The sequence below is a fragment of the Camponotus floridanus genome, unplaced genomic scaffold (assembly GCF_003227725.1).
Source record: "Camponotus floridanus strain SB8 unplaced genomic scaffold, Cflo_v7.5 scaffold260, whole genome shotgun sequence".
Taxonomy (NCBI): Eukaryota; Metazoa; Arthropoda; class Insecta; order Hymenoptera; family Formicidae; genus Camponotus; species Camponotus floridanus.
Genome location: NW_020229393.1, coordinates 74,403 through 101,860, shown reverse-complemented (window position 1 = coordinate 101,860; position 27,458 = coordinate 74,403). Strand labels below are relative to the sequence as shown.

Below are 27,458 nucleotides of genomic sequence, written 5' to 3'. Positions count from 1 at the left end.
TTCTCCTGAACGAAATTTAGCAAACCACTTCTGACACATGCGATCACTTACGGCATCTTCCCCGTATACGGCACATATTTTTTTTCGAGTTTGTGTCGCGTTCTTTCCTTTACGGAAATAAAAAAGCATTATGCATCGAAAAAACACGTTATTTCCTTCCATCTCTAAACTAATGTCAAGTAAAAAGTTTTTAATTTATTGGAATAATTAATATCACTAAGTATGCGTTGAAATGTCACTAATCAAAACACGAAAGCATTTGACATATCACATCGACATAAACTTGTAAAATTCGCCTTTGAACGACATCTATTGAGAAATCCGCACGAACTTTCCGGACAACCCAATACTTTCCGAATTATGAAACTTGGAGTTATTTCTTAACTTTACATGAACCGTAAAATATCTTCTAAAATATTCTTCTAAAATATCTTTTAAAATTTTTTGATTATCTTATCTTAATATTCTTATGTATAAAATAATAAGAGGAATCAATTGGTGTAAAAAAAACACATAATTGTTTCGAAAACAAAATGTAATTTGCATTTAACAATTACACTTTTTTTTCGTAACAATTATATGTTTTCCTTACACCAATTAATTCCTCACATTATTTTGTACATAAAAGTATTAAAATAAGATAATCGAAAAATAAATATTTTACAATTTATATAAAAAGAAATGATTTTAAGCCTCAGAAAGTACTTAATAAAAACTAACTACTTAAATACTTAATAAAAACTTAATTATAGTGTTTTGGAAAGCTCTCGAGATGAGCTACGAGAATATGCATAAACATACAGGATGTCTTATTTAAAAGGTTGGAAGTGACCTTCACGTAACTTTCAGGTGACTATTCAAGGTCAAACTAATAACACTATCTTATGTTCCCTTTGAAACCATATAACTTTTGTCTGAAATATTTTTTCGTATCTTTTAAACTTTACGAGATATTTCAATGTCTCAAGATAAAAAAAGTCACCCTGTATATAAATTATATTATATATATATATATATATATATATATATACATGTATATGTGTGTGTGTGTGTGTGTGTGTGTGTGTGTGTGTGTGTGTGTGTATTTAAATTGTATTATATTAATATATAATTATAAAATAACTTAATGTTGCTAGTCAAATAATCAAAGGATCGTTGAAAAAAAGTGTAGTCTACCAAACTAGCCAGAAATTTTGTTTATTAATACGACATTTCGACCATATGGTTGTGGTCCTTATCAAGTATATACTGGAAAAGATTCATAAATAAATTAAATAATTAATTAACGGTTTGAATAATATAACAAGCACAACGAATTAAAGTGTGAACAATTTTACCGATGTAATAATAAAAGACATTTACGTACGCGAGTGAAAGAACATTGTAATAATATAAAGTTACATGAAACTAATCACTCGGTCATTAACAAACATAGATTAGAATCCGGACATGATTTTGACTGGTCGAAACCTAATATTTTGCATAGCGAAAAATATGTTCGAAAGAGAGAGATCGCTGAAATGTTCTTTATCAAGAGATTTAATAGTCTAATCAACCTACAAAAAGACACGGATAGTTTAAACAACATTTATGACAAAATAATAAAGGTCACGTACAGTAGTTTCGTTTTTCCTCTTGTGTTTAGTTTCTTGACGAAGTCTCACACGGACGCATCAGTTTCTCTCAAATTCGAATATAGTTAAATAACGTTTTTGTTAATGTGATTTGTGCAGTTTTGCAAGATTATCGTCTATGCCTGTCTCCTGATTATTATTACATCGGTAAAATTGTTCACTTTAATTCGTTGTGCTTGTTATATTATTCAAACCGTTAATTAATTATTTAATTTATTTAGAAATATTTTCCAGTATATACTTGATAAAAACCACAACCATATGGTCGAAACCTCGTATTAATAAACAAAATTTCTGGCTAGTTTGGTCGACTACACTTTTTTTCAACGATCCTTTAATATATAATTTTATATAAATAATTTTATAGATCTTATTATTAATATTATATTAATAAAATCTTAATCACAAATCTTTTCCTGTAACGTAAACTTAGGAAAAGTTAACATATATTCAATATTTGTGTCAATAAAATTTTTTACTATTCACGAGTTCATGCTAGAGAAAAAGATTTATGACCATGAGATATGACTATGAGATTGATTGAACTCCAAGTAGGGAAAAGATCATACCACTTGTATCATGTTTATATTTACAATTATATTTACAATGTATATAGAATATAAGCTATATTGTAATGTATTTAATTATGTGTATATATATATATATATATATATATATATATATATGGGCGTCGTTAGGTTGCGTGTTCGCTTTATCTTAACCGGAAGAGGATGCGCTACTAGCCGCAAGGTCGACGAGGTTTCGCTTGAATCACTACTCACAGTATGGATCTATGTACAGTTTATTTCATACGTCTATTTACAAGTTTATTTACAGGGCCCTGAAAAGGGCTGTTTAGATCGACGCGTTCGCGATATGATATCCGCGGAGTCGCCTTGGTATATCGGAGAGGTCCCCAGGAGCCATCGTCGTCGTTGTTGTTGACGTCCACCGGTTTGCGGCGCTTTGGTGGCTCCGTCTACTGGCCGCAGTGCTCGTGGGCGTTTCCCAGTCGGAGTCGGACTGGGTCTCCTGGTCCGCCGTTGATTTCGGCGGCTGCGTCACCTGGACTCCTCGGTGTATCCGGCTAACTGCGGTGGTCTGCGTCGTCCCCTGGGTCGTCCGGTGGAGCGGAAAAAGCGGCAGAGGAGACAGTGCCGCTGGAACTGCCCAGGATGCTGGTGGCGAAGTGTATCGCCTTATCCGGATGTCCCAGGTGGCTAGCAGCTCCCTTGGTGGCCTGGTGAAGCGAGTCGGCTCTAGACCGATAGGCTGCAGTGTCCACGGCAGCAAGGTGAAGGACACTCTCCTCTCCGGCTCGACAGCTGCTCCGTTCGACGGTCGAAATGGCCCGGGTGATCGGGGCGTTGACGCTGGTCGAGGAATGCGGCTCGGCTGGCGGCGAATCGGAAGTATATCTTCCGATTTCAAAAGAGGAGTACTCTCGCTGATTGATGTATAGTGTTATTAGCGACCTTATAGTCGCATCGAGCTGAGACTCGAATTCGGCTTCTCGTGGTCGGCCTTATATACGGGTCCTGCCGGATTTCACTTGCGCGAAGATCGGCACCTGTATGCTCGCGCTACCGCGCGCGTACTTGTGTGCCTAGGTTGCCGTGCGGCCAGGCGCTCGGCGTTATACACCCTTACGCTTATGTGGCGTAAGGCAGGACGCCACAGGACCCTCCTGGATGTATTAAGGCCCGAGGTTGATTTAAGCTGGCTTGAATCGGACGGGTTGGCGCACCGCTCGTCTTGATCTGGTCGTTCCTCTCGTCTCAGTGATCTTGGTGGGCTCCGTGTCTGCCCTGAGCTGCGTGTTGGTGGGAGGCTCTTCAGCCAGAATATAGGCTGGTTTTAGCCTACCCATCGTGATGTTGACTGCTTTTCCCCTGATTTTTAGTTTGTAGGTTTTCGTGCCTCTGTTCAACACCTCAAAGGGACCGTCGTAAGGCTGGTGGAGGACCCCTGCTGGCGCGTCGTGTCGCATGAACACGTGTGAAGCCGTCTCCATGTCTTTAAAAACGAACGTTACCCTCTGTCCGTGTCGTCTGATCTGAGGCTGTAGTCGTGTCATCGTTCGTCGAAGCCTGGCTACCAAGGTGTCTTCATCCTCGTAGTTACCGTTGTGGCCAGAGAGGAACTGTCCTGGTGGAACCGGATTGGCTCTCCGTAAACCATCTCGGCTGGTGTGGACTTCAGGTCCTCTTTCCAGGCTGTCCTGATGCCGAGGAGGATGACCGGTAACGTCTGGGTCCAAGCTTCTGTTTCGTGGCATCTGATGGCTGCCTTCAACTGCCGGTGGAACCTTTCTACCATCCCGTTTGCCTCTAGGTGGTAGGCTGTCGTCCTGATGTGTTTTGTGCCCGTCATCTTTGTCAAGCTCTGGAAAAGCTCGGCCTCGAATTGCCGGCCCTGGTCCGTAGTTATTCGAGCTGGTGTGCCGAATCGCGCTATCCAGGCTGAAAAAATATGTTTAGCGACGGTCTCTGCCGTGATGTTTGGTATCGGGATTGCTTCTGCCCACCGCGTGAATATATCCACGATGGTGAGGCAGTATCTGTGTCCCTCTGACACTGGCAGTGGTCCTACGATATCTGGGTGTATATGCTGGAATCGCTTTGTTGATGGTTGGAAAGTTCCTGTTTGTGTGCGATTGTGTCTCGTCACCTTAGCTTTCTGACACTGAATACATGTTTTCGCCCAGTTCATGCAATCTCTCTGCATTCCTGGCCAGACGTATCTTTCTTTGACCAACTTTGCCGATGCTTTAGTTCCTGGATGGGCCAGTCCATGCAAGCAACGAAAAATCTGTTTTCTTAGACTTTTCGGCACGTACGGTCTAACAATTGGTGTGCTCGTGTCGCACCAAGCTGTCATCGTCGATCCTGGTATTGAGATGCGTGTCAGCTTAATTTTTTCTTTATCTTTTAGTAGCTCTTCCAACTCTGCATCGTGTTGCTGTTCATGAGCTATAGTCTCCAATTCTACTGCTGAGTGTATGTCTCCACTCGTGATAATGCGTCGGCCACTGTGTTGTTTTTCCCTTCAATATGTTGGATGTCTGTTGAAAATTGTCCAATGTACTCTAAATGTTTTGCTTGTCTCGGTGAACTTTGCAGTCTTTCTTAAAGGCGTAGATTAGTGGCTTGTGGTCAGTAAATATTGTGAATATTCTGCCTTCTAACAAGTGTCGGTAGTGCTTGATGGTGATGTAGATAGCTAGTAGCTCTCTGTCATACGGACTGTACTTCGTGCTGTGCTAAACTTTTTGCTCAGGAATGCCAGTGGCTGCCATCCATTAGCGATTCTTTGCTGGATTACGGCACCCATGGCCGTGTCTGAAGTCTGTTGTCACTGCCAATCTAGCTGCTGGATCTGGGTGAGCTAATAGCGTGATTCTCGACAGGCTTTCCTTGCACTGGTCGAAGGCTTGTGCTTGCTCTGGCCCCCAATTTGTTCCTTTGATTTTAGGTCCTTTAAGCACATCGTTTAGTATGGCTTGTTCTTCGGCTACTCTCGGGATGAACCTTCGGTAAAAATTAGTCATCCCTAGGAATTGCCGCAACTGTTTAACCATAGTCGGCCGCGGGAAATTTTTGATCGCCTCTATCTTTTCTGGCAGTGGTTGAGTTCCTTTTTCCGTGACCAAGTAACCAAGAAACTCCTCGTCTGCTCCGAAGATGCATTTGGCTGGATTGATTCTGACCCCGTATTCGTCGAGTCGGGTGAATAATTGGTTCAAATGGATTTTGTGCTGTTCTTTACTTGATGATGCCAGTATATCGTCGATATACGCGTAGCAGAAGTCCAACCCGTGCAAAACCTCGTTGATGAACCGTTGGAACGTCTGCGCTGCGTTTCGTAATCCAAACGGCATGCATCTGAACTCGAACAGTCCGAACGGTGTGGTTATCGCTGTCTTCGGTATATCTTCTTCTCGCACCGAATTTTGATTATAGGCTCTGACCAGATCGATCGTGGTGAAGATCTTTTTCTGGTAGAGCGTTTGTGCAAAATCCTCGATGTGTGGTATCGGGTATTGATCAGGTATTGTTCTGCGTTTAATCTCCTGTAGTCTCCACACGGACGCCAAGTTTTGTCCTTTTTCGGCACCATGTGAAGTGGCGATGATCAAGCGCTTTTTGAGGGCTGGATGACGCCTTCTTGCAGGAGTAAATCGAACTCTGTCTTGGCTGCGCGTAGTTTATCTGGCGCCTAGGTGGCCGGTTAGCTTCTGGAGGACCTGACGTTGTCTGGATGTAATGTTGCGTTCCGTGTGCTATCACCTCCTTTGTTCCGGTCGGTTTGGTGATGTCCGGAAATTTTGCCAGTATTGTATGGAATTCGCTCTTTTCCGTCGTTGTCTTGATTGACAATATTGACTGGTAACATCTGGCACCTGTGGCTGCTAAGCCTGTCTTGCCGTCTATGAGTTTTCCTCGTTTCATATCCGGAAGCAGGTCGTAATGTGCCAGAAAGTCTGCTCCAATTATAGGCTGTCCCACATCGACTACCACGAATCTCCACGGGAACGCTCTCCTTAAATTGAAGTCAGGCTTAATAGTGATGGAGCCGTACGTGATGATGGGTATGCCGTTTGCCGCGAAGAGTTCGTATGCCTCTGGTCGTCTCTTGCCGTTTATTGTTGTTTGTGGATAGAGCCGGTGTCCACCAAGTATTTTGTCACTGTGTTCTGGTCTGTTACGTATAAGCGGCAGTGTGTCGGGCTTTTGTCATTGGCCGCTAACAATGAATGCCCTACTCGTTTTTCTGGAACGTGCATGGCTGAGCACATCGGCGAGCTTCTGCACCGAATCGTCGGTGGTAATAACAAAAACCCTCTTTGGCTTGTGTTCTACTGCGAGGTCTGCCTCGTGACCGGCTTCGTGCTCGGCTGCGTCCTCTCCGTAGCTCTTTGGCCATGTTTGTCAGCTGTGCGATGAGAGTTGCTACCTGCAGGGTGAGTGCTTCCATCTGCGTAGTCAGCGTACTCTGGCTGCTGGTTGCTGCTGCCGCTGTTGCTGCTGCTGCTGCTGGCCGATGATCTGCGGCAAGAACGAGAGCTCTGCTATCGACCTCATGGATGCGGTCCGCCTGCTCTGCCACGTCTTGCAGCTTGTCGCCTTTCCTCGTTGAGAGGATTGCTTGGGTCTGCGGCGAAAGACGTCCTAGCCAGAGTGTCCGTAATAAGTCGTCGGAGACTGTCGTTCATGCCAGCGTGGATAGGTGTCGGAGAAACTGCGAAGGCTTTCTGTCTCCAAGCTCCTCTCTTTCCAGAAGCTGCCTGATCCGCTGCTCTTGCGAATCTGTCAGTCGTTGAATCAGTGCTTTATAGCTGAATATTTGTTGCTGGAGGGGGGATTGGTGATTACGTCTTTGATTTCCCTCGCTTGTCTCTAGCTTGTCTCGCGTGGCTCTAGTTTCGATAAAACGTAGCCATATTTGACGTCATCATCGGTGATAGCGCCTAGTATGAACTGCCCTTCCAGTTGCGCAAATCAAAGCTCCGGATCTTCTGGCCAGAAAGGTGGGATGCGCACTGCGACTCTGTTGACGGTCTCGTCGTCCTCCACTATGATGGTATTCTCCTTCTTCGGCATGGTCGTACCTGTTCCTACGTCGATGGGTCACCAGTTTATGGGCGTCGTTAGGTTGCGTGTTCGCTCTATCTTAGCCGGAAACGGATGCGCTACTGGCCGCAAGGTCGACGAGGTTTTCGCTTGAATCACTACTCACAGTATAGATCTATGTACAGTTTATTTCATACGTCTATTTACAAGTTTATTTACAGGGCCCTGAAAAGGGCCGTTTAGATCGGCGCGTTCGCGATATGATATCCGCGGAGTCGCCTTGGTATATCGGAGAGGTCCCCAGGAGTTGTCGTCGTCGTTGTTGTTGACGTCCACCGGTTTGCGGCGCTTTGGTGGCTCCGTCTACGTGCCGCAGTGCTCGTGGGCGTTTCCCAGTCGAAGTCAGACTGGGTCTCCTGGTCCGCCGTTGATTTCGGCGGCTACGTCACCTGGACTCCTCGGTGTATCCGGCTAACTGCGGTGGTCTGCGTCCCCTGAGTTGTCCGGTGGAGCGGAGAAGGCGGCAGAGGAGACAGTGCCGCTGGAACTGCCCAGGATGCTGGTGGCGAAGTGTATCACCTTATCCGGATGTCCCAGGTGGCTAGCAGCTCCCTTGGTGGCCTGGTGAAGTGAGGCGGCTCCAGGTCGATAGGCTGCAGTGTCCACGGCAGCAAGGTGAAGGACACTCTCTTCTCCGGCTCGGCAGCTGCTCCGTTCGACGGTCGAAATGGCCCGGGTGATCGGGGCGTCGACGCTGGTCGAGGAATGCGGCTCGGCTGTTGTTCTCGGCGAATGTTCTTGGAAGTTTATCTTCCGATTTCAAAAGAGGAGTACTCTCGCTGATTGACGTATAGTGTTATTGACCTTATAGTCGCTTCGAGCTGAGACTCGAATTCGGCTTTTCGTGGTCGGCCTTATATACGGGTCCTGCCGGATTTCACTTGCGCGAAGATCGGCGCCTGTATGCTCGCGCTACCGCGCGCGTACTTGTGTGCCTAAGTTGCCGTGCGGCCAGGCGCTCGGCGTTATACGCCATTACGCTTATGTTGCGTAAGGCAGGACGCCACACATATATATATATATATATATATATATATATAATTAAATATATATATTATAATATAGATTATATTATTTTTATTTATAGTTAAATTACATTAATAATTTTAAACTTTCTCTTCCTGCATTATTATATATATAATTCTTAGCCAGTTAGTGTGTATGCAAGATAATACATCGTATAATACATTGATTTATTAAAAAATAACAAGAATTATACGTATCTTTATACAATTACATATATATAACTATGTTCATTAAATTTTTATTAACATAATAAGTAATAAATACTTCATAAATATTTTCTACTATAATTCTTGCTTTTTAGTTAAGTTATTTGTAACGATGCACCCTTGCACCCTCCTAATTAATGCCCACCATGCGAGCTGGAAGCTGCCGCCCGGCAGAACACCGCCGGGCAAAGGGCAGGGCGCGTAGCGCCACATTTTTTTTAAACCCCATAACGGCTTAAAACCAAGCCAGGCCGAATCGACGAAGCACGCCGAAAACGGCCGACAACTACCGAGCGAAGGAGTTAGATCTCCCCGCGCCCGGGTCCGCCGCGCTGCCACGAGCAGGACCCACGCCGTTCCGTCTTCCCGTCCGCTCGGTGGGGGCGATTCTAATGTACGCCGGCGCGGGCTAATTAGCCCAGTATAAAAAGGGGGCTCATCAACCAGGTAGGCACTTTTTTATCCGAGCTTCTCAAGCGAGCAGTCGCAAACGAAAGCTATCCTGAAAGAGTCAAAAGATTCGTGACCAAAGCGGTGGGGTGCTCTTCACCACGCCTGGGTGATCTCAGGGTCAGTAATCCAATCCATCGATCAAGTAAACCAATCCATTTTTTCCACGTGCGAAACTAAATTGGGGCGCACCCCGATTTAACCGGGAGATCTCGGTACGCACGCAACATCTATCCCGTCCAGTCGGTGCATCCGGAGGTAGAGAAGAGCGCTGCCCCCAGCGGGTTGATCCCGCTAACACCGACTATCCCAGAAATCCCGACCACACCATATGGGGAAAAGACAGTGCAATTCCGCGAACATCAGAGAAAGAAAGATCGTAAAAACAACGTAAACACGCGCCGCTTACGTCACGCGGTTATCGACCGTACCGCGAGCGAAATTATATTTAATCCACGAATACCGAAAATCACGTATTGCGCAAAAACCAGACAACCGTTTCAAACCGGACTTACAGCATCCGAACCGCGCTAAAAAATTGTCAAATATTCCGGAAGCGCATCTTTCCGCGTTGCACCCGAGCGAGATAAACGCCGTCGTTTTCCAAAAGCATTTAATCCGGAGATACAACGATCAAGCGAAAGAAACTCGGCGGTTATCGCGTTTTTGCGTCCAAGGAATTTCGCGTGCACACAGACACACACACACACGCACACGCGCAGCCGATTCACGCGCCGCACCGTTTAAAATACACACACCTATGCATACACACAATCGACACCATTGTATACCTTCAACACTCAAATATATATACATTTAGTAAAGTATCACGCGTATTTTTTTTTTGTATTATTGCGCTTGCCTACCCGAGCCTTAGAGACACGACTGCAGTTATCCGCGACTCTAACGGAGCACGCCCGTTACATATTTATAAATATATATGTATTATCTTTAATTATACTTTATCTTATATACAGGGTGATTCAAAATAACCCCTATGTCCGTGAAATGATACATTGTTGAGTCAATTCTAAGACGATTTTTCCTTTTGCAAAATTTCGTCCAAAGCTTAGTTTTCGAATTATTAAAGAAAGTAGTTAACGCGGGTCGGATACAAGAGGCAGGCAAGGGTGACGCGAGGCCCGTCAGACGCGGGCGCTTACGCGGGGCGCCTGCTGCGATCAGCTGGTCACTATACACATACAGACACACATGCGAACACATACATTCTCTCTCTGTCTGCTGTCTGTCTGTCTGTCTCTCTCTTTCTCTCGCTCTCTCTCTCTCTCTCTCTCTCTCTTTCATTCGCTCACTCACTTGTAATATTTTTTTTTTTGACGAGAGAGGGGAAAATGCATTTTATGCATACCCACCGGTCGATCCAGTGAGTTATGTGGGACTCCACAGGAGTACCAAGTCGAATTACCAACTCGGAATCCTCTACCCACTAAAAACCCCTCTCTTTTCACGAATTTTCTTTGACACACTGTCCCTCTGTTCTTCCCGAGATCCGTTTTCACATAATGCCAAAAAATAGTTATTATTGCCTTGTTCGATGACTTCTGATCTATTGCTCTAATTATTTAAAGAAGAAATGAATTTTCCGATAGATCGTACGTTCTCAGATTTAACGTAGATATCACGTTGCACAAGACAGAAATCCACACTAAATTATTAACTGAAAGTTTTTCTTCTTTCATGAACTGCATTCTTTTATAAACTTTAACATAATCACATTTATTTACTCACTCGACGAGACGAGAAATTTACTAATGACTCTATCACTAATCACTATTAATCACTGTCGAATAATAACTGTTGGCGATTAAAAATCACTCGATAAAAGAAACACGCACGGACACGTTACTAAGATCCCTCGATGCGCTCCTCGCCCTCCGGATCTTCTCCGGCGGGTTGCCCGCAACTCGCTCGACACAATAAAAGAAATGACAACTATAATTAATAAACGCAACAAAAATAATAATATTGCTCGTCTTTCCGGGGAGCTCGATAGTGTTCTCTCGTGGTGGATTCTGGCGCGGCCACTCGGCCCGCGCCCCGTTAAAATTATCGGGGCGGATGGACGCGCGACAGGACGGCAACATCACACCCCCTCATGCCAGGAGAGAACATATCGGCTTCGGTCACCCATAGCCACTAATCGGACGTTACTTTCGTCCGCGTTCACGCGTTCGAGCGACCAAAGTCCCCGGAGCCGAGGAAGACATGAACACAAATTGCAACACAAAAAAAAATTACCGAAATTTTTCACTAATCCAAACGAGGTGCGATCTGTCATCGCCTTTCACGAATTTGATTCGCGATGTCGTCTCTCACTGGGGCCCGCGGTCTTGTTTGTCGCGAGTTGTCTAGTGCGACGTTCGCGATCTGATTCTGTTAAGGATTCGCCCTGAATCGCGCATAAAATTATTACCCCCGGTCATACTAGCGCCATCCGTTTGCGCACTATCGAACCCGCGTTCACGTACGCCGTTACTGTTTTTCAAAAATCATCCAGGATCCGCGTGATCACGCGAAATAATACACGGTCCTGGCCAATAAACAGGCTTACATATCACGCGATCTGACGTAATGATCAGGGATACGTCGAGGTCCGATCATACGATCTGTGATCAAATCTTTATCTATCGGGAGAAAGGCTTTCTCCCCGAGAGTCTTCCGTTTTCCATCATAGTGATCGGAGCGTCATACGGAGAGTAAAAATAGTGCAAATTCGAGAGTTCGCGATAATCTTAACGAGCAAAGTTAAGATTCGTTTCATTAGTCTCACGCGTGTGAAATCCTTCAACCGCGAGCCTCAATCATTGTAACAGTTTCGCGAAGTAACATTGTGCGCGCCAGTAATCGTGTCCGCAGTGCACGTGAACAGTTCAAACGCGAGTGCCGGGATCTTTCGGAGCGCCTCCACTCTCAGCCAGAGGCGGAGCCTTCGTCGTACCGCAACTCCGTTCAAGCGAACTGGGCGTCTCTCTCGCTCTCCCGCGAACGGCCGATATAGCGCCGTCTCGCTCGCTCTCACGCGAACGGCCGATATAGCGCCGTCTCGCTCGCTCTCACGCGAACGGCTGATAGATCGCCGTCTCGCTCGCTCTCACGCGAACGGCCGATAGAGCACCGTCTCGCTCACTCTCCCGCGAGCCGTGAACAGTGCGGTTTCGCGTATTCATAGATAGCCACAAGTCAGCTATCTATCTCAAAATTGGGCGAACCGACGTGTATAGTGCGGTCTCGCTCGAACTCTAGTACGAACGGCATAACGCCGTCTCTCTCGCATTCGTGGCGAGCCGACGTGTATAGTGCGGTCTCGCTCGAACTCTAGTACGAACGGCATAACGCCGTCTCTCTCGCATTCGTGGCGAGCCGTGAATAGTGCGGTTTCGCGTATTCATAGATAGCCACAAGTCAGCTATCTATCTCAAAATTGGGCGAACCGACGTGTATAATGCGGTCTCGCTCGAACTCTAGTACGAGCGGCATAACGCCGTCTCTCTCGCATTCGTGGCGAGTCGTGTATAGTGCGGTCTCGCTCGAACTCTAGTACGAGCGGCATAACGCCGTCTCTCTCGCATTTGTGTCAAGTCGTGAACAGTGCAGTTCGCGTATTCGCAGATAGCAATATTCATTCTATCTATATCGGACCAGCGGACTGATGTGTATAGTGCGGTCTCGCTCAAACTCTTATCCGAGCGGCATAACGCCGTCTCGCTCGCTCTCACGCGAACGGCCGATATAGCGCCGTCTCGCTCGCTCTCACGCGAACGGCTGATATAGCGCCGTCTCACTCGCTCTCACGCGAACGGCTGATAGAGCGCCGTCTCGCTCGCTCTCACGCGAACGGCTGATAGAGCGCCGTCTCGCTCGCTCTCAAGCGAACGGCCGATATAGCGCCGTCTCGCTCGATCTCGCTAACAGCTGATCGATAGCTGTCTCGCTCGCTCTCACGCGATCCGCGTAGTGGTGCGCTCTCACCCTACATCGCGTCTTGAGACCAGCAAACGTGTATCATTTTGTGACTTTAACAATAAACGGACAGTAATTCGCTCACCGGTCTTACTGTAACACATCAAGTCGCAACTGCATACAATTTCATTCCTATCAAGTATTCCTTACGCGATCACGCACTGAGAGAGCTTGCGATACCCCCGCGGGTATGTGCCGGCAAAGTTCAATCGCGCTTACCCGGTTTTACAAAATTCGCGAATCGAAAGCGCGATCCCGAACATTTTGGCCCTTCGAGCCGGATCGTAAGAGCTCGAAGTCAGCGTGATAACAATACTGTGAGTGAATTTGAAAGTTTTGACTACTGTCAGTGACAATGAGTGAATTAGTTGAAAATCAGCTTTCGACGCTACGCTTCGTAGCGAAAGCATTGGACAATTTCAAGAAAATTGGCCGGAATAATCTCACCTCCGCCAAGATACGAAACCGAATGACATCACTCAAGGAAACATGGAATAATTGCCTGGAAGGACATCGCCTGTTGCTGCAACATTATCCGGAATCAAAAGGCGATCTCATCGCTTATTTCCGAGACGAGCAACTGGATCAATACCAGGAAATCTACTTGACAGCACTGGACTACATGTCTGACTGTTTGGAGGAACTGGAACCGTGCGTGAGTCCGCTCCAATCAAGCGACCGATCTGTATCTCATATACAGTCGGAATCCGCGTTATCATTGAGACATTTACCGCCAATTCAATTACCACCGTTCTCCGGTAAAGCCGACGAGTGGGAAACTTTTCGCGATCGATTCACTGCGTTAATCATAAAGAATCCCGAATTATCCGATTTCGCGCGCATGCATTTTTTGGTCTCAAGCTTGACCGATAAAGCTCGCGATGTTGTAGCGGGTACTTCTGTTACCGCTGATAATTTTGACGTCGCTTGGAAAGCATTAACTTCTCGTTTTGAAAATAAACGTAAACTTGTTGAACTTCACATTGCTGAATTATACAATTTACCTTCGGTTAACAAAGAATGTGCCGCGGAATTGCACGCTTTACGCGATAAAACCGATCGAGCGCTTTCAGCCTTAAAGCGGTTAAACCGAACACAAGAGGATATACTTAATGACATTTTAATCTATTTTGTATCGCTCAAGCTTGACTCCGCCACTCGTCGCGCATGGAAACTCAAAACCGGATCGGAATCGACTCCGCCGAATTACGAAGACTTGATTACGTTTATATCATCGCGTGCGCTCGCATTAGAGGAATTAGCTCCTTCCGCTGCGAACAAAGGTCGACATACTGTTCAAGCGAACACTGCGACCTTCGCGCGTCAATCTTCCGGTCCGTGTCCAGTCTGTAAGACACCGCATTATCTTAGTAGGTGTCAACAATTTGTAATTAAGAGTCCGAATCAGAGACGCGAAATTGTCAAGAATTCAAATCTATGCTTCAATTGTCTCGGAACGAAACATTCCGTAAAAAACTGCCAAAGTAAAAATACATGTCGCATTTGTCAAAAAAGGCATCATTCTCTCTTGCATCTTGATTCGGCCTCTTCAAGCGATCTAGACGTTACACGAGCGAACACGTCTAGCACCAGCGCAACTATTGATAATCTCGAGCCATCGCAAACCGTCGCGATGTCCGCCGTATGTTCAAGTGCGCCCGTGTCATCCGTATTACTGGCCACAGCGAAAGTAACAGTTCGGTCTCCCGACGGTCGCGTCTGTGAAGCTCGCGCCCTGATCGATCAAGGGTCAGAGGTCACTTTTATTTCAGCAAGATTAGCAAGAATCTTGCGGTTAACTCGGAAACGAATTTTCGCTCAAATTTCCGCAGTCGGCGGTATCAATGCGGATACATGTCGACATTCCGCTGTCATTGAACTCGTACCTCGCGGAAAGCCTAAGCCAGTTTTCACCACGGTCGCGTATATTCTAAATGCACTTACTAAATACGCGCCGCGATTATCAGTCTCAGTATCGGATTGGAGACATATAAGTACACTCAAGTTAGCAGACGACGATCCCACAGGATCAAGCCCTATTGACGTAATCATTGGCGCCGACATTTACAGTCAAATCATTACGAATGGAATACGGAAAGGTCCAATCGGGCAACCTATCGCCCAGCGATCTCATTTTGGATGGATTATCTCTGGACCCGCTCAGAATCAAAACGTTTTGGCTCAAACGATTAACGTCTTTCATTGCTCAATCGAGCGTGAGTTACGCCGTTTTTGGGAAATCGAAGAGATCCCACGAGATAACATTTTGTCTCCTGCCGAAGAACAATGTGAGAAACATTTTCTTACGACTCACTCACGAATTTCCGACGGGCGTTACGTGGTTCGTCTGCCGTTTAAGACGAAGTTCCCTATCGACATCGGAGAGTCTAGATCAATAGCTATACGGAGACTAACAGCATTAAAAAGGCGTCTAGATACGAATCCAGATCTCCAATCGGAATATTCAGCTTTTCTTGAAGAATACGAGCAGTTAAATCACATGCAAAGAGCGCATCATCCAGCCGCATCTCATTCACCGGCGGTTTATCTTCCGCATCATCCTGTGATCCGCGCAACGAGCGCTACCACTAGACTGCGCGTCGTGTTCAACGCGTCCAGCCTCACAACAAACGGTACATCGTTAAATTCACATTTAGAGATCGGGCCTAAATTGCAAACGGAAATAACGGCGATCTTATTACGATGGCGGAAACCTAAGGATGTTTACATGGCGGATATTGCCAAGATGTACCGACGGATTTTGGTCGACCCTCGTGATCGTGACTATCAACGTATTGTCTGGTATAATCAGGATCAATCGGACATTCAGGATTATCAATTGTTCACTGTTACGTGTGGAACCGCGTCAGCTCCGTTCCTGGCTTTACGAGTGATCAAGCAATTGATAACAGATGAAGGAGCCGCATTTCCCCTTGCAACTCCGATTCTTCAAGATGACAATACTGCTTTATGCGAGTTCGGTGGCGGATATTCAACAATCGGCGCGGTCTTGTCAGGGTCTACTTTAAGCCCTTCCTGCTGAATTAGAAATCCAAGATATTTTACCTGAGACCGACAGAATTTACTCTTTTCTGGATTTATCGTAAGGCCTGCCTCTCTAATTCGATCCAATACGCGTTTTAGTCAAGTCAGATGTTCTTCAAAAGTACGCGTCACGACAACGATATCATCTAAGTAAGCGAAAGCATGCGGTTCCATTTCGGGGCCTATAAGTCGATCAAGTAATCGCTGAAATGTCGCGGGGGCACCGGTGAGGCCATACGGCATTCGGGTAAAATGAAACAACCCTTTTCCCGGTACCGTAAATGCCGTTAATTCGCGACTATTTCTTTCAAGCGGAATCTGAAAATATGCTTGGCTTAGATAGTCGAAATATACCTAGCTGATCGTAATTTATCGAGAATTGCGTTCATATATGCCCAAACAGCACAAGATATCCTCAGGATCCTGAATATATCCTAAATATCATCGGATATATTTAGGATGTGATACAAATCCAAACAACTGAGGATATTTTTTGGATCTCTTAAGGATGTCTTTTGTAATCCTAGAAACGTTTACAATGCATCCCAAATTAATTCAGAAAATGTAATTGGGGTACTATATATGCTATTTCAAGGATTAATTCAGGTTATATCCAGCATATTTTTTTCAAGATTATTTAAAGACAAATTAAAAAATTATATGCGTTAAATGTATATAACAAATTTTGTTGAAAAATGATGACACGTTAATTGGCTACCGTGCGCCTTTTAGCGAACAGTATTAAAGCCGATCACACTAGAATCTAGGGACTCGAGAGCAGTCAGGGCACATATGTATAGATTGCTAAATCAAGCAACGCAATTGGTCGAATCCTTACGATTACGCGCGCGATTACAGAAGGTGTCTGTGTTCAGCTTTCCCGGCTTTTTCGCATCCACTTTATAACTTTGTGTGATTTTAACAGTGTATAATAATTAACAGTTTTTCAGTAATAGCAGGATTCGCAACAAATTTTATTTCCAAGATAATACTAGGAAGAATCGAAAGGTAAAATTATATCATTTATACAAATTTTTTACGCAAAAATAACTTTTGAGGTTAAGATGCTGCGTGGTAATTATAAAAAAACTTTTGATATGATTAATTCTCCGACACAACGTAAAATTCGTAAATTAGAAACTGATATGATTAATAAAGCTTTAAATGAACTATCAACATGTAATGTATCTAATGTGCCATCTAACATAGCAACATTTGAAATAATTGAAAATTCGCATACGTCAACTTTTAATCGAGATGAGATAGATGCAGCAGATTTATTAAATGAAATAACTGATTCATCTGATCAAACAAATACCACTTTAAGTAGTGAAGAAGAAAATAATGAAGTTTTATCCTTATTTGATCAAAAATTTTTGAGTAATGATGAAATTGAACATAATAATAAAGATAATGAAAAAATTGATTTTAAAAGATTTCTGGCTAGTTGGGCAGTTAAAGAAAATATTTCACAAGCATCTTTACATACTCTTATAAAAGGCATAAAACAGTATACATGTAATAAATGTCATTGTAATATACCGTCTGATCCTAGGACACTTTTGCATACTCCGAGAAGTGTTAATATTAGAAATTGTGCTGATGGGAAATATTGCCACTTTAGTTTATTAAAGTCAATAAAAAATTTTGTATCTATTTCAGAAAATGTTACTAATATAAAAATAAATATAAATATAGATGGGTTACCCTTATCAAAGTCATCGCATCAACAATTATGGCCAATTTTGGGCTCTATAGGGCAATCAAAGCAAGTTTTTATTATTGGAGCATACTATGGTACACAGAAACCTTCTAATTCAGAAGATTTTTTAAGAGAATTTATAGAAGAAATACAACTTTTGTGTCATGACGGAATTATTAATAATAAACATGTTAATTGCAATATAGATGCTATAATATGTGATACTCCTGCAAAGTCATTCATATTACAAGTTAAAGGACATACTGGTTATTCTAGCTGTACCAAATGTAAAACTGAAGGCACTTTTCGTAATAAAGTTTGCTTCCCTGAAATAGATGCTCCATTGAGAACAGATTTAGAATTTAGAACAAAGACAGATGAAAATTTTCATATTGGAACATCAATTATTGAAAATATTCCAAATTTCGATCTTGTAAATAATATACCCTTAGATTATATGCATTTAGTTTGTTTAGGAGTTACACGACGATTACTATATTTATGGTTATTTGGCAATAATAAACAATATCGTTTAGAGAGTAGAAAACGTCAAAACATATCATTAAATTCAGAAACTATATTAAAAGTACATGTACCATGTGAGTTTGCACGAAAACCTCGATCACTGACTTTCGTAAAACTTTGGAAAGCTACAGAATATCGAGAATTCCTTTTGTACACAGGACCTGTAGCTTTGAAAAATGTTCTTCGTAGTGACATATATGATCATTTTATAACATTACATGTAGCTATTAGAATATTATGTTCCACAGAATTACATGATTTATTGGCTTATTGTCAAAAGCTATTAGAACATTTTGTTACATCATTTGCACTAATTTATGGCACTCATAATGTCTCTTTTAATGTACACGGTCTAATTCATCTTGTACAAGATGTAAAGAAATTTGGTTCGTTAGATAATTTTAGTTCATTTAAATATGAAAATTTTTTACAAACATTAAAAAAATTGTTACGAAAGTATGACAAACCATTGCAACAAATTGTTCGAAGATATATGGAATATGAAAAAAATAAAATAGAAGAGAATCTTATAACAGAAGAAATTGAAAATTTTACAATAGATTTGAAATCCATTCATTCATCTGGGCCATTGATACATGCTTGCTGTAATCCACAGTACAGAATAATTAGAAAAGCAAATATGATTTTATGTACTGATGTAATAGCTGATAATTGTTGTGCATTGGTTGATGGAACTATTATATTAATAAAGAACATAACACGCAATAAAGATCTCAATACAAATGTAATTATAGGTCAAAAATTTTTACACAAAGAAGATTTTTATAACACTTCATGTCCTTCATCATTATTAAAAATATTTAGTGTGCACGGTTTAAGTGAATTACAAATGTGGCCAATAGAAAATATTTATATTAAATATGTTAAATTACCGTTATCAGAAAATAAATATGTAGTATTTCCATTGTTGCATTCATAAATAGAATTTGAAATATTTTTTAAAATATGTAAAATATATGTAATAGTAATTTTTATTTTATTCTTGCTTTACTCGGCCTTAAAAAGAAGTTTGGCATATATTTGTGTACAAAATCATATATATTATATTAATAACTTGTAATATAATTAAAAAATTATCTATATACATAATTATTTTTAGGATTGTAAAATATTTTTATTTTTATTTTAACTTGTAGTTTTTTCTTTTTTTTAAATTTTTATATTGGTAATCTTTAATTAATTCTATTCCAATTTTAATTGTTTTTTTTAATTTAGCAGGTTTCTTCCTAGAAATATTATGTCGTTTGCATATGTTAAAAGATCAAATCTTTTCTCTTTTTATTACCACTTTCCTCTGCTTGTTTTCAATTTTTTTTCTAGATTCGTCATATACAGTGAGAATAGTGTTGGGCTCAGAAAGCATCTTTTATATATTTTTGTTAGTTTAGTTACAATGGAGCAATATGCTATAGTAGAATTTGATGATGGGCTGTAAATGATACCTTCTTCTTGGATAACAGAAAACAAGAAACAGGCATATTGGCCTACTTTTACATCAAATGAACGATTTTCCAAAGCTGTACAAAAATGTATATCCAAAATGGACTTTTGGCCGCTATATGAAATTAAGAGAATTTTAGCAACTGCAAGTAAGTAATAAAAGTACACAGAAATAAATAAAAAATAACATTAATGTAAAGTCATTTGCGTTTTTATTTTATTATTTATTCAATAATCTTTAATACAAAATAATAGAATAAATATAGAATGCTATAAGCTATAGATAAAAAATGTTTAAAAAGTTATTTATATTTTTAGACAATAAAATTTTACTTTTTTATTAAAAATTTATTAAAAGAGTGATGTCAAATTTAGCCCATTTTTTGGACCTCAAATTTCGAACTTTTTTTCATGCCAAATAGTACTATTAGATGAAACATTAATCTCAGTAAAATTTCAAGATGAGTATAGGCACGATTCCGGAGATACAAGGGGGTGAAAGTGATGATTTCCAGTCAGGGTATATCGCATAAGGAAAAATACGTGGCTGAAGTTCATGTAATATTGAGGATATATTCTATCGAATGGATTCATTGTTTAGAGAATGAACGATCTACTATTCACCGCTATGGAGGGAGGCGTGCTTTATAAAGCACCCTGAAAGATAGAGTCTCGCTACATGACGCATTGACAAGTTCTCTCGCAGTTGAAATACTGTACTATCACATGAAGTATATTCCAAGAATCTATCTACATACTATTCTAATGTATTCTATTCTATTCTTGCTTGTTTGTTTTTCATTTTTTTGTTTGTACGATACTTTAACTTGTGTCATATAAGCGCTCGGTCTATTTTTATATATATCTATGGTTTCTCGCTACTTTTCTCTTGCTTCATCTTAATTTTTTCTACATTCTCTTGTCTCTTCAGATATATTTTTTCATATCTTGACGATCGTTGATTCTTCAATAAGACAATGCCTTTCACTAAATGTTTAGGCTGTAATGACCAAAAAAGATCGAAAAATGATAAGTTTTTTCCTATTAAAGACACATCAAATTCGTTAATGATGGTTAATAATTTGCGGAAAAATAATCCAAAGAAACGGAAATTAGAAGAATTGAATCACATTCCATTACAGAGCAAAATATGTAAAAACTGTTACGAAAGTAATCAGTCAAATCTCGATCAAAAGCATCTCGTCAAAAGCATCTCGATCTGTGAAAGGCGGTGTCACGTGTCACTTCAACTCCATCTATTTCGGGGAATTTTCATGCTAGACGAAAACTAAGGTCATATTTCAATCCGGCATAAAAATCCATAAGAAATGGTATGTTTCACTTCGTTATATATATTTTATTCCTTGGTATGGATACTTAAAGAGTTTCGTGTACTTTCATGGATTATGGAGAAATCATCACTTTCAACCCTTTATATCTCCGGAACCGCGCTTATGCTCATCTTAAAATTTCTCTGGGATTAATGTTCCATCATACAGTACTATTTGGCATAAAAAAAATTTGAAATTCGAGGTCCAAAAAATGGGCTAAAAAACAGGTCTTTTTGCCATCACTCTTTATTAAAAATTTTTTTTATTTTAGAATTTGTATTGTTTTATAAAATAATTTTTATTGTTTTATTTCTTTTAGATACATACGAAAAAGGAATAATTAAACTAAAAAAAGCGGAATTTATTTCTGATATAAATTCTGAAAGTGATGATGAAATTTAAAAAAAACTAGAAAATGTAGAGCAAAAGCCGTTAATAGTAGTGAAGAAGAAAATATTGTGCCTGTGCCATCTTATCCAAAAATACCATCTTATTCAAAAGTACAAAAGAAAAATAATAATATGCAATCAAACGAAAATCCAGTAAATAAAATATTTAAAAGTTAGTAGAAAGATTTTTTTATATTGTAAAACTCTTTCTAATATAGAAAATTTATAATATATGTATACTGCAATATATTTTGTATATATATATATATATACAGGGTCTACCAAAAGTGTGGAAACCCCTAAATATCTCGGAAAATATACGTTTTACAGAAAAGTGTTTCCAACAAAAGTTGTAGGGTTTAAGAAGATCTATATACTGATTCTATCAGTTTGACCTTGGATGGCGTCGTCAAGGTCAGGTCAAGGTCACATTGACTTTTTTAAATGACACCCCCTACATTTGATTGCATATTCTTATAGCTTAATTCAAGAGCTTTCCAAAACACTATAATAATGTTCATTTTTATTAAGTACTTTGCGAGTTATGAGGGTTGAAATAATTTCTTAATTTTACATAAACCATAAAATATCTAGTAAACCATTCATTTTTCGATTATCTTACCTTCATACTTTTATGTACAAAATAATGAAAGGAATCAATTGGTGTAAAGAAAACATACAGTTGTTTTTAAGAAAAAATATGGAATTGTTAATTGCAAATTACATATTTTTTCTTAGAAACAACTATGTGTTTTCTTTACACCAATTGATTCCTCTCATTAATTTGTACATAAAAGTATGAAGGTAAGATAATCGAAAAATGAATGGTTTACTAGATATTTTATGGTTTATGTAAAATTAAGAAATTATTTCAACCCTCATAACTCGCAAAGTACTTAATAAAAATGAACATTATTATAGTGTTTTGGAAAGCTCTTGAATTAAGCTATAAGAATATGCAATCAAATGTAGGGGGTGTCATTTAAAAAAGTCAATGTGACCTTGACCTGACCTTGACGACGCCATCCAAGGTCAAACTGATAGAATCAGTATATAGATCTTCTTAAACCCTACAACTTTTGTTGGAAACACTTTTCTGTAAAACGTATATTTTCCGAGATATTTAGGGGTTTCCACACTTTTGGTAGACCCTGTATATATATATACATATATATACAGGGTGTCCCATTTTAATCCATCCAGTCGAATATCTCGAAAACCAAGCCCGGAAGAGAAAAATGTTTCAGACAAAAGTTGTTTGGTTTCGAGGGGGCCATAAGATGGTACTATTGGTTTGACTTTGAAGAGTCATTTGAAGGTCACGTGAAGGTCACCTCAATCTTTTTAAATGGCACCCCCTATTTTTTATTACATATTCTTGTAGCTGACCTCGAAAGCTTTCCAAAACACTATAATAAAATATTTTTTCATAAAGTACTTTTCGAGTTATGAGGCTTGAAATCATTTCTTAATTTTACATAAACCGTAATATATCTAGTAAAATATTCATTTTTCGATTATCTTGCCTTAATACTTTTATGTACATAATAATGAGAGAAATCAATTAGTATAAAAAAAACACATAGTTGTTTCAAAGAAAAATGTAATTGTTAATTGCAAATTATACATATTTTTTCTTAAAAATAACTATGTGTTTTCTTTACACCAATCGATTTCTCACATTATTTTGTGCATAAAAGTATGAAGGTAAAATAATCGAAAAATGAATATTTCACTAGATATTTTATGATTTATGTAGAATTAAGAAATTATTCAAGCCTCATAACTCGAAAAATACTCAACGAAAAAATATTTTATTATAGTGTTTTGGAAAGCTCTCGAGGTCAGCTACAAGAATATCTAATAAAAAATAGGGGGTGCCATTTAAAAAAATTGAGGTGACCTTCACGTGATCTTCAAATGACTCTTCAAGATCAAATCAATGGTACCATCTTATGGCCCCCTCGAAACCAAACAATTTTTGTCTGAAACATTTTTCTCTCCTGGGTTTGATTTTTGAGATATTCGACTGGATGGAATAAAATGGGACACCCTGTATATATATATATATATATATATATATATATACTTATTCTATATATATTTTTATATTATTTGCTTATATATTAAAAGAATATACATATATATATATATACAGGGTGACCCATTTTAACTTAGGCAGCCAAATAACTCGAAAAATAAGCACACTACGAAAAAATGATTAGAATCAAAATTTCGTCATTTCGAGGGGGACGTACAATGACGTTAAAATCAGCCCCCCACCCCTCCCCCTGGGCGGTGAGGGGGGGCAAGTTTGAAATCTTAAATGGAACCCCCTATTTTTCATTGCATATTCTTGTAGCTTATCTCGAGAGCTTTCCAAAACACTATAATTAAGTACCTTTTTATTAAGTACTTTTTGAGTTATAAGGCTTGAAATAATTTCTTAATTTTACATAAACCATAAAATATCTAGTAAACCATTCATTTTTCGATTATCTTACCTTCATACTTTTATGTACAAAATAATGAGATGAATCAATTGGTGTAAAGAAAAGACATAGTTGTTTTTAAGAAAAAATATGGAATTGTTAATTGCAAATTACATCATTTTTTCTTAGAAACAACTATGTGTTTTCTTTACACCAATTGATTCCTCTCATTATTTTGTACATAAAAGTATGAAGGTAAGATAATCGAAAAATGAATGGTTTACTAGATATTTTATGGTTTATGTAAAATTAAGAAATTATTTCAAGCCTTATAACTCAAAAAGTACTTAATAAAAAGGTACTTAATTATAGTGTTTTGGAAAGCTCTCGAGATAAGCTACAAGAATATGCAATGAAAAATAGGGGGTTCCATTTAAGATTTCAAATTTGCCCCCCCTCACCGCCCAGGGGGAGGGGTGGGGGTGCTGATTTTAACGTCATTGTACGTCCCCGAAATGACAAAATTTTGATTGTAACCATTTTTTCGTAGTGTGCTTATTTTTCGAGTTATTTGGCTGCCTAAGTTAAAATGGGTCACCCTGTATATGACATATTTAATATATATATATATGTTTTAAACATGTATGAAATATATTATATATATACATGTATATGTAAATCAATAAAAATATGATATTATCTCATTTCAATATATTTAACGCAATGCAAAAGATTGCATTTTCTAATATTTTGCATTATATTATGCATACTTCAAATAATAATGTCGGTAATAGCGTATCTAAAAATATCGATATTATCGACATTTTTAGTTACATTTCGATGGGGGCGCTAATCCGTCGGAGTTCGCCCGTCGCTTTAGGATCCTCTTAATGGTATGCTGAAAATTCTCTTTAACTTTTGCTTGGTGTGCATCATCTGTCTTTTTCAAACTAGGATTCATAATACCCAGTGTATCCAGCTTCCACAAGTTGACAATGTTTTCCTGACATGTAAACATAGATACGACCATGAGTGTTGCGTCTTCCTTTTGCTGCGGTGAGTTATCCACATTTCCAATTAAAGTCCATCCGAGTAACGTTTCTAGTGCTACGACTTCACATTTAAGTGAAGTCTTTTCGTTTGCCTGTTAATAACTTTCTTGCGATATCCGCATTAATTAACACAACGATAGGTTCATCTTTTGTGTCGACATCGGTGAGTTGTATTCCTTCTAGTAGCACTTCCTGTAGCCTCGGCTTATAGAAGGAATTTTCTCGTATATTTTTACTTAAGACTTAATGCTACAAGGATATAAGAATAAGATCCGTCGATGTTGCTTATGCTAACTCGGTATTCTAGTAATGGACTTTTAGAATCTCCAAATAACATATGTACCATATGCTATTCGCCAATGACTTCAAATCCCATTTTCTCAGCATAATAGTCAAGCATATATGATCTATGTGAATCGTTATCAAAAATAGCTCTAACTATTTGTTCCTTACCTTGATTAAAGAATTTCACACCAAGCGTCTGTAAAAATACTTCACTGGTAAGTGAAAAATTAGCAAGCGTAGATTGTTCTTTTATCTTGGAAAGTTCTTCTTCTTGATTAGCTTTTACAGGAGCATTTGATGTTGTTACGATACAAAAGCAAAACATGCCTCTTACCGCACCATGCGCATTTGCCTTTATATCTGCAATATTTGTGACTGTGTCCCGTCTTCACAATAAAAACAAGCATTTTTAATTTTAATGATTTTGCATCTATCTTCACAGGACATCTTTTTAGCCTTTTTGAACGATGTACTTTCATCTATGAGCTAGGTCACAAAATATACAAGAGTGTCTTGTCTTGTTTGGTTGCGAGAAGACGCGCAGCAGTAGCAATATCTTTCTGTTCATTCTTCACTTTCTTCTTGAATTTATCCTGATTAGTTGTAGACTCAATGTTTAATCCAAAACCACTTATTGTCATAGCGATTCTTTCTTTGCTCATTACTAACGTCTGTAAAAATGACATTAGTTCATCTAGGCATTGCTTCGATGTAGAAGAATTAATCGCTTTCGTATTTCTCTGCCATACATGTAAGAGATTTTCTGGTAACGACAATTCAACCAAAAGATCGCAGCACACATATCTGTTGTGACTCCTAGCGACTCTAAAGCTCGTAATTGTGTCTTGAGTTTATCATAAATGCTCGATAAGAGAACATGACCACTTGTTTTTATTGACTGAGTTAATACTAACTTGAACATCTTTCGGACGTATACCTCGACAAGTAGATTCTTTTTATAAAAACGTGATTTCAAGCTGGTAATAGCCTTATAGTAATTCGTCGTTGTCGGCGGAAAACTGTTGACTAATATGCTCGCCCTGGAATCTTTCACCATTGCTTGTATCAGATACTGAAATTTATCTTCTTTGGTTATATCCGGATCCTCATGAATGTGTTTGAACAAGCTCCTAAATTGCAACCACTCTTTGAGATCTCCACTAAATTTTGGCAATTGTATTTTTGGCAACTTGAACGTACGCGCATTGTCACTAGGAACATGTGCTACTTGTCCCGCGTCCTGTGAAAAAACATTGCTTGAATCGGATTAGTCGCATTACTTATTGCAATTTTCGCTCGCTGATATTTTGTTCTGTATTCATCCGCAGCATCAGATTCTTGCATGAGGTCTTCTTCGCTATAATCGTTGTCGATCATAACCTCGAAAATCTTGCGATCAATTTCCTCGAGCTGGTCCGCTTTCTCCTTTACTATCTCGAAATATACTTGTAATTTCGCAATGTTCGGACTTCCACTTGCCAAGTATTCAGTATTCAATGAGCCTAGATTGCGAGTAAATGCCGCACGTGTAATAATACGGGATCTTTTCGTCTTATCCATCGTGTCACCTTTTATTTCTCTCAAGAATATGTCACATGTTACGTCCCGCAATCAAAATTTTTCTAAATTCTCATATTATACTATATCGCCTATTAAAATTTCTTAAAATCTATATCTATATCATAATCTCTACCAATTATCATTGTATAACCGCGTTGAATTAAAAAAAAAATATATATATATATATATATATATGTCCCGCGTTGACAGCACGTCCACTGTACATTTCTCGAAATTTGCCATAGTATACCTAAAATTATAAAGAAATATCAGTGAAACGTCACAATATTCATTATAAAAGTAGCCTAGAATACGCGTATATACCCTTATACACCCCCAATTTATTATATTATTATTGTTCTCTATAACAAAATTTCGTTATACTGGCGGAACTAACCATAAAGCCAGAAATAATATATATATATATATATATATATATATATATATATGTATACGAAAACTTAACAAAATGAACCTAACCACAATTATTGGAAATTCATTGAATAAATTTTAATTAATCATATTGAAAATTGGAAAATCACAATGAAGTAAAGGATTCCAAACACAAAAAATATATATATTAAGTTATAAATATTCCTTACATTTGAACAATCGATTATAATGAAACAGATTCGATAATGATTCATTTGTTAAACGAAAGAAAAAAAGGAAAAATATAATATTAACAAGTAGAAAGAAAATATATACTTACGTAGAATAGATTTAAGCTTCCGTTGAAACATTGT

At 39.5% G+C, this 27,458-nt stretch overlaps 1 protein-coding gene across 1 annotated transcript; it reads left to right on the top strand.

Annotated features, from left to right (window-relative positions):
* The first annotated feature begins 13,285 nt into the window (after positions 1 to 13,285).
* LOC112638198 lies at positions 13,286 to 15,973 on the top strand. The gene has a single exon (XM_025409408.1). It carries the CDS (start codon positions 13,286 to 13,288, stop codon positions 15,971 to 15,973), a length of 2,688 nt encoding a protein of 895 aa, XP_025265193.1.
* Positions 15,974 to 27,458: the final 11,485 nt, after the last annotated feature.

Coding starts and splice junctions, on each gene's coding strand:
- LOC112638198 (XM_025409408.1), top strand. CDS start 13,286: ATGAGTGAATTAGTTGAAAATCAGCTTTCGACGCTACGCTTCGTAGCG.